The sequence below is a fragment of the Andrographis paniculata genome, unplaced genomic scaffold, assembly GCF_009805555.1.
Source record: "Andrographis paniculata isolate CXL003 unplaced genomic scaffold, ASM980555v1 Contig43END, whole genome shotgun sequence".
NCBI lineage: Eukaryota > Viridiplantae > Streptophyta > Magnoliopsida > Lamiales > Acanthaceae > Andrographis > Andrographis paniculata.
The window spans coordinates 1,293,801-1,306,619 of NW_026137577.1; the positions used below are offsets into that span (position 1 = coordinate 1,293,801).

The 12,819-nt window shown below is 28.9% G+C and overlaps 1 protein-coding gene across 1 annotated transcript; it reads right to left on the minus strand.

The window, feature by feature from the left end:
* Positions 1-15: 15 nt before the first annotated feature.
* Positions 16-12,184, minus strand: LOC127251235 (myb family transcription factor PHL8-like). Its single transcript, XM_051274847.1, has 3 exons — positions 12,076-12,184; positions 11,468-11,983; positions 16-92 (listed from the first exon to the last, which is right to left on the minus strand). The coding sequence occupies exons 1-3, from the start codon at positions 12,182-12,184 to the stop codon at positions 16-18; spliced, it is 702 nt and encodes a 233-aa protein (XP_051130804.1).
* Positions 12,185-12,819: the final 635 nt, after the last annotated feature.

Here is a 12,819-nt window from a genome sequence, read left to right on the forward strand (position 1 = left end):
GGCAGGCTCACAGCCTCAAGCATCTTCAGCACCGGCGGGAGAAACCGTCTCACCACCTGTCATGCCAAATGCAGAGGAAACACCACAAGCACCTGCCGATTAAATCAACAATTGAACAATAAGCAGAATCTGGCTTTGCAAAATATGTTGCGCGAGCAACAAAACCTTATGCAGAATATGCTAAATCAGACGTTATCAAGGGTTAAGAAGAGGAAGAGAGAAGAGGAAGGCAAGGGTTGACGAGGCGCGGCTGGAGGTTTTCGTTGTCGGCACAGAGGCGAACTGCCGGCGACTGTGCTGGCTGGAGAGAAGGCGGCGCTGGGCGTTGCGATTGGTGAAGTGGATCGGAGGGGAAGAAGATGCAGCGATCCGGATTAGCCGCATCAGTCATATTATTTGCGATATTGAGTTGATTTTGATTGTATTCTATTGATTTTGATTAATTAAAAGGGCCAAAAGTCCAATTGTTACAAAATTAAAGCAAATATAAAAGAAAGAACAGGGAAAACACCGTGCATAACAGACCCAGAGAGAAATCGCATAAGGGTAAAAAGGATAAAGATTATTTCAAAAAAATTTCAAGTTCTTCTCATCAATCCCATCTATCTAAGGCGATGTTTAAAAATAAAACCAAAAAAACAAATTAGAAAACTTGAGTTGCCTCATGAGAAGCGTTTTTCTTTAACGTTTTGTCTTTTGCTTTCATGTTTAAAATGATAATTACTTACAAAAAAATTTCTCTGCACGACTCATATCATCATTTAATTGAACAGGCTCCAACTGATTTGAATGGAGCTTTGATTTTATATATAGAATAAATTCATCATACAATCCCAATACTCCTCCAATATTTTTGTCAGTAACATTCACACTACACAATGCATTATAATAAATTCATTATACAATCCCAATACTCCTCCGATATTTTTGTCAATAACATTCACACTACACAATGCATTATATTTTTCAAGGTATTTTATAGAATCAGAAATATCAAATTGCAATTTCTCACCATCAAATTCCATATAAAGTATACCTTATTTAACATCAATTTTAGTTTGTGCAGTATACCTATAAACTTTTTAACCATTGAAGGTATTATTTACCGGGAAGAAGTATCCTATAACATTGATTGACAGACTTTTCTTGAAAAACTTGGGTGCATTTATTGAAGTGAAAGGATAGAGAATTTGACAATTTCAACAGGGTTCAAGTCCTCTATTCCTATTTCCTCTGTGTCATCTGTTCCATCCAATCAGATAAAGTCATTTATGATAGTACTATTTATTTAATTAATCTACTAAAATTAGACTTTATTTTATCAATTCATTTAAATTACTATTATACCTTATTTTAAAACCTAGTATTTTGTTGATATAGAATTGTAAAAATTAAAATAAAATCTTTGTTTTACAAAATAAAATATACATAAAACACAATATTTATTTTTCAAAATTTTTAAACAATTGTAGAACATATAAAAAAAAAATTATATTTTTTTCAAAATTTGTAGGACATATGTGTTACAAATGTTATACTTTATTTTTATTCACGAAGAAAACATCATCAAAATCAAGTCAAATTAAATAATTAATTTCGCTCAAAAGAAAATATTATATGATAGAAAAATAAAAAAAATATAGAAAAATAATTCAAATATAAAAATTTTAAATATGTTTTAGATCCTACACTTATGTACAGTATAATCAAAATATGAAATATAAAAATCAAATGTCATTATAAAAATAAAACGGTCATTTAAATGGCACTAGGTCTTCACCGTCCAAGTGGTTTGAACGTTGATTTGTTTGAACCTGAATATTTATATATAAAAAAAGTAAAAATTAATATAATAAAATCTACTACCATGATATATATTACAAATAAATAATAAATAAATAAATACCTGAAGCAATTCGGTGAATTTAATCGGATATTGTAGTCCGTCGGAAAAATCAAATGACATAATTTGATTTATTTGATTTTGCACATAGTTTTGATACTGCAATATAAAATTTATAATATAATAAAAATTAAAGTATTACAAATATGTTTATCCAAATACAATGTAAACTAACCTATTGCGGCTGATGATTTTGACGAAACATTTCAGATCCATGTTTTTGATAAACCATTTCGTTTGCAGTCTGAAAAAAATAGTATTTAATTCAATAATAAAATTAAAAATTAAAAATCATAAAAATATAAAATTATACATGTGAAGGGATCGAAATATCAGAAATTAATATATTTTTTGTTGCATTTGAGCTTTGGGTGGATGGCTTTCTCTTCTTTCTGGAAGCTTTTTTTAGTCACTTTTAAATCTTTTTCCTGAAACAACTTTTGTTCTAACTTTTATTCAAGTAACCTTTACTCTGGTTTCCTCAGCTGTAAAATTTTCCTTTTCCTTCAATTTCTGTAAGCTAGAGTTATCGGAAAAAATATTAATACTTTGCAACTTTTCATTAACTATTTCAAACATTTCCTTGAATCCATCTCTTACTATTTCGTATGTTTCTTTTGTTTCAGATGCTCTTGTAACAAGTTGATTAGAAATATTACATAAATCCTTATACCAGATTTTTGGCAACATTTTTAATCATCCTAAAATGTCAATACATTATAAAAATCTCCAACCTTCGCTTTTCTAGTCCATCGTCTTAATATATATGAATTTGGAATCTTAATAATATTATGTACATTAAAAACTTTCAAAGCATGAGAACACAGTATTCCAAAAAATTCAAAATTTCTACAACTACAATGTATTGTGCTATGCAAAGAGTCATAGTTCATAACATGATATTTTGATTTTCCAAAAGATGTAAAATGATAAATTAAAACACCTTTAATTATACTAAAAACATTAAAACTAAAATCATAAGCTTTGCACAATTCTTTTTGAAATATTTTAAATACTTTAGGAGTATAGATATCTACTGCATATTTTAACAATTGAGTAGGAAAAGATAATGCAGGAGTACTTATATTTGCTCTAAAATCATATTTCAACTCCTCATAATGACGATTATCAAGAAAAATTTGAAACTATTCAAAGAATTGACGTAAGCTATTTTTGTAATTGACGTACCTTTTAACCACGCTATTCATACTTTCACTTCTTCGTGTCGTAGTGATGTCAGCACAAAAATATTGACGACCATAAACCAATGCCCATTTTTCTTTTTTATTGGATAATCTTTTTAACCAATCATTATTTTGAAGATTATATTTTTCAAGCATGTTATTCCATTCAATTGAAAAATTATCTTCTTCTTCAAAATCATATACACACTTACTAAAATCATATGCAAAATCTTTAAATTTATCAACAATTCCACCTAATTGTTTAGCAGCATTTTGATATATAGGCCAATTACATAACCTGTGGTGTGTCTCTGGCCATTTACAAGATAAGCTTTGGTCATTGCTGCATCTTCATCGGTCAAAATAGTTGTTGATTTTTTACCTGACATGTTACAAGAAAATAAATCAAATAATGTAGTAGTTTCGTCCTATAAAAGTGCGCAATAAAAAAATAACAGTTTGTTTGTGGTGCTTCACACCAACAAACAATGCAAGAGGACGATTTTGTGAATTCTTCTCATAAGTTGTATCAAAAGATATAACATCTCCAAATACAACATAATCAGCTTTCATTCTCCCATTTGTCCAAAATATATTAGTTATTGCATCATCCTCATCAACTTGAATTGAGTGAAAAAAATTTGGATCTTTTACATGCATCTCTTCTAAATATTTACGTACTCCCCCGTATCTCCAATTTTCATATCATTAGTTCTTTTTTAACGCAAATAATTTCTATAATCTTGTAAAGTAAATCCTAAATTATCACAACCACCTGCTTGTTTGATCATATAATCATGAGATTTCCCGAACACCCAAATCTAGTTTCGGCACACAAATTTTTATCATAAATATCTAGCTTATCAGGTTTTTCGTTTACCTTCAGCACAACAACAAAATATTATATCAACTAGTTTACCATTTTTTTTTTTATAAAATGTGCTTTTTCTAACACCAAATCCAACTTGTTTAGCATATGCATAATAAAATTCCCCAGCCAATTTTTCATTATCAAATTCCATACCTATTCGAGGAATCGTTCTTTTGAGATGAATATATGCAAATAATGAGAATTAAAACCACCGATAATAATGAGATCATCACTTTCTTTGTTGATAACAGGAATTTCCTACAACAAATATTAAATTTAATTTAAAATAAATTATAAAGCAGTTCAGTTAAAATAAAAAATACAATGAATATAAATATTAAAAAAATAAAATACTTGATTTTTTTCTTCATTTGCATCAGATAAATTTGTTTATGACATCTGATACAACTATACAGAAAATCCTATAAAAAAATAAAATAATTAGTCTAATATTATTATTATTATTATTATTATTATTATTATTATTTTAAAAAAGAAGAATTCTAAATAACATGAGAATCATATAAATTACTATAAAAGCAATATTTTTTGTAATAGAAATTCAAATTGTAATTAATTTGAGATTTTTTATTTTTTCACGTTCGATTCAAAATATTTTTAATGTTTGATTTGATTAGAAGAAACAAAAAGCAACTAAATATAAAAATTTTAAGTGAGAATAAAATGGTACCGAGGAAGAAGAGGTAGATGTCGACGCACCAGAAAAAACTTCGAAGACAGCAAAAAAACAGCAAGAGGCAACAATGAATGATAGCAACAGATCGGACATCTACCAGATTTTACAAATGAAAGAGAAAGAAAGATAAATAGACACTTATAACGGTTATTTTTTTTAAGGATATAATAGTCATTTAAATGAATAGATTAAATAAAAGTTTATTTTAATTAATTGATTAATTAAATAGAAAGTATTGTTATAGGTGGTTTTATTAGATTGGATGGAACAGAGGACACAGACGAAATTGGAACAGAAGATTTGAACCCCTTTTCAATAAGTGGAAGGCATTTATAGAAAATCTTACCGGTAAGAATGTCAAGTTTCTTAAAGATGAACATGACTTGGAGTTTTGTAGTGGTGACTTCAATGAGTTCTGCACATCGCATGGTGTTATAATGTATAACACTAGGGATGGTTCGGTACCATATACCGAACATATCGAATGATACCGTATATTGTAACGAACTTTTTGGTGTAGTGAAAATACCAGTACTATACCGGAAGTTTTCACACGGTACTGGTATATACCTTTATATCGAATATTTCAATATACCGAAATTTTCGCAATATATACCGATTATACCGAATTATGTTGAAAATAAATATCTGGATTACAATAATATTAAGATTAACCGACAAAAATCACAATTAATCACCACAATCCTATCCCATATGAAATACAACAGATTCATTTAGTCACCCTCGCTAGAATTTGAAAAATCAAAAGAAATGCCCACCGAATCGATCACAGTCGCACAATTATTGCTTCCAGAAGACATATTCATTAAAAACATCCGATCATGAAACCCATGCAGTTGTACATTTACGGTTTGAGTACTCATCAAGAATCCCACTACTTGGAGTTGGCAAAAAACCTAAAGATTCATACTACAGTCTAAACGAAAGACCCAAAAAAATTAATAAATAATGGAACTAAAAAATAATATATGAATTATCAGTAAATAAAAACGCATACATGAATTCCATATGAATTAAAATGGAAAACATATATATTGATGAAATTCACTAAGGATTGTAACAACAAACATTTTTAAACAATTTCATCACAAATGTTTGTTGAATTAAGCTTGCAATGCAAATGATGTGGATGTAGATGAAACATTCTTGAAGGGTGATATTAACTTGCAATGCAATGCAGATGATGCTAGCATTAGCAAATAGCTTTCCTAATTCTACTATATATTGTAGAAAAAAAAAATTGGTTTTAACATTATGAACACAAGAGACTGATAAAAAAAATTTCTCTTTCAAGATTTTAAGGGTGTGTTCGGTTGGTGGATTGGAATTAATGTTTACTGTATAATTACTGTAGAAATTTAAAAATCAAAATCCAAACCCTACTAGCCTACCCTGTAGGCTGAAAATAGCTGTGGAGATTCTCTGCAAAGTAATCCGTCAAGTCCATTCACGTGATTGAAGATACACGGAGGTGGTAGGTTGAGGTAATATATACACAACATCGGTGTTTGGCATTTCGATTGTAGAAATATACAATATTTATATTTTTTTAAACATCACATCAAACTTTCATTTCAACTATTTCAAAAATATTATTCAATTATATCTCAATACCATTTAATTCAAACTATCACATCAACCTATCATCTCTCTCAATAAAATAATAATTACTTCCAACATAATCACTACAAAATTCAATCCCCCAAACAAACACAACTACAAATCCATACTTTAAAATCCTCAAAAATCTAATTCCAAAATCCAATCCCCCAAACAAACACACCCTTAAAAAAGATTCTTTCGTGGCATATGCATTGTCCGTGGAACTAGAATTCAGTGTGTGTTCAATGTGCTGGTGAACCAAAAATCTACGATGAAGCAATTTCTTCTACCGAATCTCCTAAATGGTTTGTAGTAATGGAAGAGAAAATACAAAGTCCCCATAAGATGGCACTTGGGATTGTTGTGATGGATTAAGGTTGATGATCGAATAACAAACATAAAACATAAAGAAAACACAGATTTACGTGGTTCACCAACAACGTGTTGGCTATGTCCACGGGCAGAAACGAATAACAAATTTTATTTAGGACGGCTAGTTTACAGATTATAGAGTCGAGACACTTGGCAGCTTGTTAAAATTGGAATACGTGTCTATTTCTAGCATAAGCCTATGCCAATAATATTCAAATCATATATCTAAATCTAAGATATAATATCTAATATTCAAATCATATCCCTAGATTCTAAGGCATATCAACAGAGATCTTATTGAACCTCAGAAGGGTAGACATCCACTATATTGCAAGCGGATATTCGGGAAAGAAAAAAGGCATTTCTGAGGTTGAAAAACTTCGCTGCAAAGCAAATCTGGTCAATAAAGTTGTGTTCTTTTGTGAGTTTTACTAATAGTTTTTACTATTCAGATTTTTTTTTCCTCCAATAATATCACATCAAATAATTATTTTTCTTTTTTTATATTATACTAGAAATTTATTTTACATTCAAAACATCACATCAATCTCTATTTATATCACATCAAATAACTATTTAAATTTAACTTTTTACTATCAAAAATTCAAATCCAAAAATTAAAACCCACAAACAAACACACTTTAAGACATTCAGTCAACTTGAAGGTATAGACTTCATTGAAATTTTATCTCATGTTGTTTGACATACTTCTATTTATGTTTTGCTCGATATTTATTATTGTTATGTTTGATTTGAAGTTGGCGCAACTTGACGTATAAAAAGTCTTCCTTCACAGTGACCTTGAGAAAGAAAATTATAGGGAGCAACCTAAGGGCTTTGTTGTTTTCTAGAAAGAAAATTTGGTGTGCAAAATTTATGATTGTGCAAGTTTTCTGATTGCTAATTTTGTTACTTGTTTTATGTCGATGATATATTAATTGTCTCATATAACATGTATGTATTGTTAAACTAAAATCACAGCTTAGCAACGAGTTTGATATGAAAGAGATGTAATATGTCGATTGTATTGGTGAAATATAAAATTCTTAGTTTAATAGTATTTTAGTTTTTTCTTTTATATGTTTCCTTTTTGGTAAAAATGATTACTTGATTTGATGTATTTCCTTATGCAAAATAAAAATTCAATGTAATATCCATTTAGGAATTAAAATCATAAAAATAAAAAAGATTGATTAATAAACAAAATAGTGACAAAATAAGTATAAAATATAGTTGTTGCCTATTTGATGGTTTATTCTGGAAGACAATAGACTGAAATATTGTTTCATCTCCTCAATCAAAACACATATACGAAATTTTCTAATGATAGCTAACTAACTAACAGCTCAATATTCTTCAAGAGAACTTCCTCTATTTATTTGCAAGAAAGAAACAATGACAGATAATTCTATAGGTTCTGTCTACCCAGTGAAATATATAAATTATCATTTATCTAATGTATAGATCAATTCTCGTCGAGCGGCGCACAAGTTGATCGTTAGAAGAAGCTGCGATGCTCTTGTTTGCGGAATAGCTTCTTCTATGACAAGAATCGAAATAGAAGCTGCAGTCAGTTACCCTCAAATCGAAAAATTGATGAACAAGAAGAACACACACTTGTTTTTTTTTGATCTGGCTGAATGCTTCGATGAAAAATTCTCTCAAATCTTGAATCCAAATCATCCTTTGCTTCTTGGTGGCGGTGCTGTTTCGTTGAGCTTGTTTATGTGATAACAAGAAACTCTGCTCAACCAATTTATTCATCAACTGTTTTTATTTTCTTCTTTGGCAGCTACCATATTGATGGTTAATTTAGCCTAATAGTCTGCAAATTAAAATAGATAAGATAAATCACACTAGGCGAACTGTGATCTGAAGCGTTCGAGATTTGAAACCATGAACTCATGATCACGAGTTTACCCCACATCACCAGGTCATCGATCCCTTACCTAAGATTAATTTAGACACGTAGTTGAATCTATGTAAGATCATATAAGACTATGAACAATGATCAAATTCAATATTCACTACAACAAAAAATTATTTTTATAACAAGATTTTTTTGTCTTTAAATCTACTTTTTCCATTACTAATGACATTAGCAATGAAATTACGTTAGCTACGTGAACTTTAGGAACGAAATTCCGTTACAAATATATTAATTTTTTTTTTTTTAAGTGATTAGGGTGTTGGAAGTTAACTCAGACACTGTTTGGTTCATATCTAAAAATTATATTACCCAAGATTTTCACTCTGATATTTTTCTTATTTGTAGTTAAACACTAGTCATCTCTCTCATTACATATTAATTTTTTAGTAATTATTTTCAAATAATTTTACTAACTTATGATTTTATTTTACAAATTTGAAGTAATTGAAATTATTAATTTTTTACATGTACATTATGTTATTTGTAAAGTATATAGATTTATTAAAATCTAATGTAAAATAAAAAAATATTATTAATCTATTTTATTTATAGTTTTTTTATTACATAACTTTTATATTAAACATGAATATAATAAAATAAATTTAATGAAAATTATAAGTACAGTGAAATAATAAATTAAACAATAATTAACATAATAAAATATATATACATACAAAAGAATTTGTTATTTTATATTTTACGCTATTTTCAATAAACAATTACAAATATTTTTAAATAAAATGATATTATATTTTCTTATAAAACATTTAAAAAATAATGGAAAAAAAAATTCTAATAACACTTCCACATTATCTGATAACTAATAACAAAAAGTTTAAAAAAATTTAGCCATTAAAAGAATGCAATTAAATATTATAAAAATAGAATATTAAATGTCTTTTAACATATAAACACACTAGTATAAATAACTAATATATTTAACTAATTTAATTACGGAACAACTAACGGCCAAACATTCCTTAATTTTAGAAATGTTAAATTGACAAAAAATAAAAAAATAAAAAAATCTTATGTACACCAAGATCTAAAATTATTTTTAAAATTTTAGTTGTTAATGAATTTGATCAAATATTCTAGTGTATATTTTATTAATTATATATAAATATATCTTTTTGTTATAAATTTTTATTATATCTAAATGAATCTTAGGAATTGACGGAAGGACACCACAAGAGTAAGCCTGCAGCTTAATTTGACTCAAAACAAGCCGTTTGGGCTGCCTTGAAGTACAATTTGCATCGAACGACGGGTAGAATTATTTGAAGATAATTTAAATAATGTGACGGGGAATTGTAAGCGCAGAGTGACCTTTTATACGAATTTATTTCCAATACCTTCTTCTAACATATTGAATTTATTTTATCCTATATTTTAAATTTGAAACTTTGACAATATTCATTTAAAAACTATTTCAATTTAACATGACTTACATATATGTTTACAGAAATTTAATTTTATAGATGAATTTAATAAAACAATTGAATTATATTTAGTTTATATATCATAAGTTTTTGAAAAATAAAAATATTACATTCGAGAAGAACAAAAGTACTCACAAATAATAAATATCTAGAATCGTCAAAATGGGCTAAGCTCGTTTGGTTTGTGCGCCTTGCCCTGCTTTAAAGGAGGGTTAGGCTTAATTATCCGGTAGTTCTCATCCACTACAATGTTCTAAATAGTGTGTTGTGGTTTGTTGAATCTCAATTTATCTCGAAAATTCTAATATTTAATTTAATCGTCCAAAATCGATTGATATATGGTGATTTGGTTTTGGATAAGACTACGAACTTTGCAAAGATTGTAAGAAGTCAACTGTCAAGATAGGATAAAACTATCTCAAATGTCTGTACTCACGGCTCGCCTCATCAAGCCCCGCCAATTGGCTCACTCGTCAATTTAATTTGACAACTCTAATCTTGAATTTTATTGTCCAAAACTTGAAAATTAATGATTTGACTTTCGATTAAATTAAAACTTGGTTAGTAATGTAAAAATTCAAATAAATGGCATAAAACTATCTTAATAGTACTTATAGAGCTGCCAAATAAATTAAACCCATTGGCTCGCCAAAATCTACGAAATTGTGTATTATAGTAGATTGACTTATTCGCTAACCTGTTTTGACAACTCTATAAATAATTACAAAGACGGTGAAAGTACCACAATTTGTTATATCATTTAACCATAAAGGCCGGGCTTTGCGATTTTTTTTTTCTTTTTTATTTGTGCAAAATAATAATCCTTCGAAGATATGTTTTGAATGAGAAAGTCCTTTGCAATTTTTCACGATGAATTTCACAAAATTTTTCTATTCCAATGTTCTTCAACGACAAACAAATGAAGAGAAAGAATGGAATCCGTCGGCGCCGACAATGTTTTTCTATTCCAATGTTCTTCAAGAATTAAATGATGAAAAGAAGATTGCTACAATTCATATTTAGGACTTCGAAGATTTCCCAAGCACCAATCCAGTTCGTAATTACATAGTAGAGAGACGACGGCTGATATTCTATTGTTCATGTCGATCCCTTCCGAAAGCATTTCTCACTGCCAGTGAAAGAAGTAAAAACCATATCACAAGGGACCACTCAACACTCTAAGAAGTCACTGAAAACTTTAGAGGAAAGTACAAGACGATTACTTATTTTTAACAAGCTTAAAAGCTGAGTAAACTTTAATTTCGAAAACTTTCATGATCTTGAACATTTACACATGGCCTTTTTAGGTAGTGAATAAGAAATAAAATTCAATAAACTGAAAAAACTTGAAATAATTTTTATTTTTATATTGAAACTAGACTTTATGGTATATTTTATACACTGTAATTCTATGCACAATAAATCAGTTTATTTGGTAAATGTACCTGAAGGTTCTGCATCATTCTGAAATTCTCCCGTATCCATATTCTGATCCAATTGAAGATTATCGCCGGCTGGCATAATCCGATCCAACATATTACTCGGTAAGTCCATTGGAAAATCATTATTCAGGTTGTTCGCAAGTTGTGGAGCACAAGAAAGGTTGTCGTGGAAGGACCAGCTAAAAGACTGTTCAAAGAACGATAGCATCGATTCAATTTGCACCAAATAACTTCGGCGTGACTCTGCATTCTCTAAGTTCAATGAAAAATAACTTTTCTGACTCTGCCTAGTCGGTAGGCCTTGCTCTTGTTGAGCATAATGGGTCTCGTGATGATGCTGTGTCATGGATTCTTGAACGTCGTCGCTGCAACCAACAATTTCCTGAGCTGTAGCATCAGAGTAGTTTCTATTGTTTGGATTTGGCACGCCTAAACTGTATTTCTGGAGATGACTCGAAATATTCGCCATTGTGATCGAAGGGTCTCCCATCAGTTGGTAAATTTTATTCGGGGTAGCTTCTGCAAACAAAAGAAAGTGTTGTCGGCCAACATGGATAATAAAACGATAAGGTAATGATCGTAATGAACAAAGAATATATATATATATATACTCTTGATTCCTCCTATCTTTTCGATTGCTTCAAGGAACCTCTTATGGCAATCATCGGTCCAAACATATCTTGGCTTCTTGAAATCACTATTTTCATTCTCGATTTCCATGCCTTCTTCTTGCAGTAAGATCTTGATCGAAGCAGCCAAGAAACCCCAAAAATTTAGAAATCAGATGCAGCTGAAGTTTCTTGCAATGAATAAAATCGTAGAAGAAAATGGATTAAGTAACAATGATGAATACTGTACAAGAAGAACAACAGAAGAAACTCTTATATATAGCATTCGATCTCACCTTTAAAAAAAAAAAAAAAAACACCTGGCGATAATTCGAAAATATATTAGGCGGTTTTAATTAAAAAAAAAATGGCTATTTTCAATCACCAAATTTTAGGTGTGTATTCATTTTGAATTTTATTGAATTTAAAAAAATATATGAATTTATGTGATTTAGAAAATTCATATTGTCTTTATATGGATTTTATCGTATTATCTCGTGTATATATATATATAACATATATCATATTATCATATTAATCATATCATATCATATTAATCATCATATCATATTACTATTAATCATATATATACCACAAGACATTTTAATTCGTGCACTCTCGTAATTTTGGAATTTTTAAGATAATAAATAACAAAATAGTATAAAATTAGGGTTTTGTATATCTATATATACCTAAGAGATTAAGTCAAAATTGCTCTAACAAAAATTATTATGAGATTTTCGTCCA

Bases quoted from the DNA above. Each gene is read 5' to 3' on its own strand.
- LOC127251235 (XM_051274847.1), bottom strand. From the start codon at position 12,184: ATGGAAATCGAGAATGAAAATAGTGATTTCAAGAAGCCAAGATATGTT. The intron at 11,984-12,075 runs GTATATATATAT...TTTTGTTTGCAG, and splicing joins AAAGATAGGAGGAATCAAGA to AAGCTACCCCGAATAAAATT. The intron at 93-11,467 runs GTACATTTACCA...TTTAATCGGCAG, and splicing joins GAATGATGCAGAACCTTCAG to GTGCTTGTGGTGTTTCCTCT.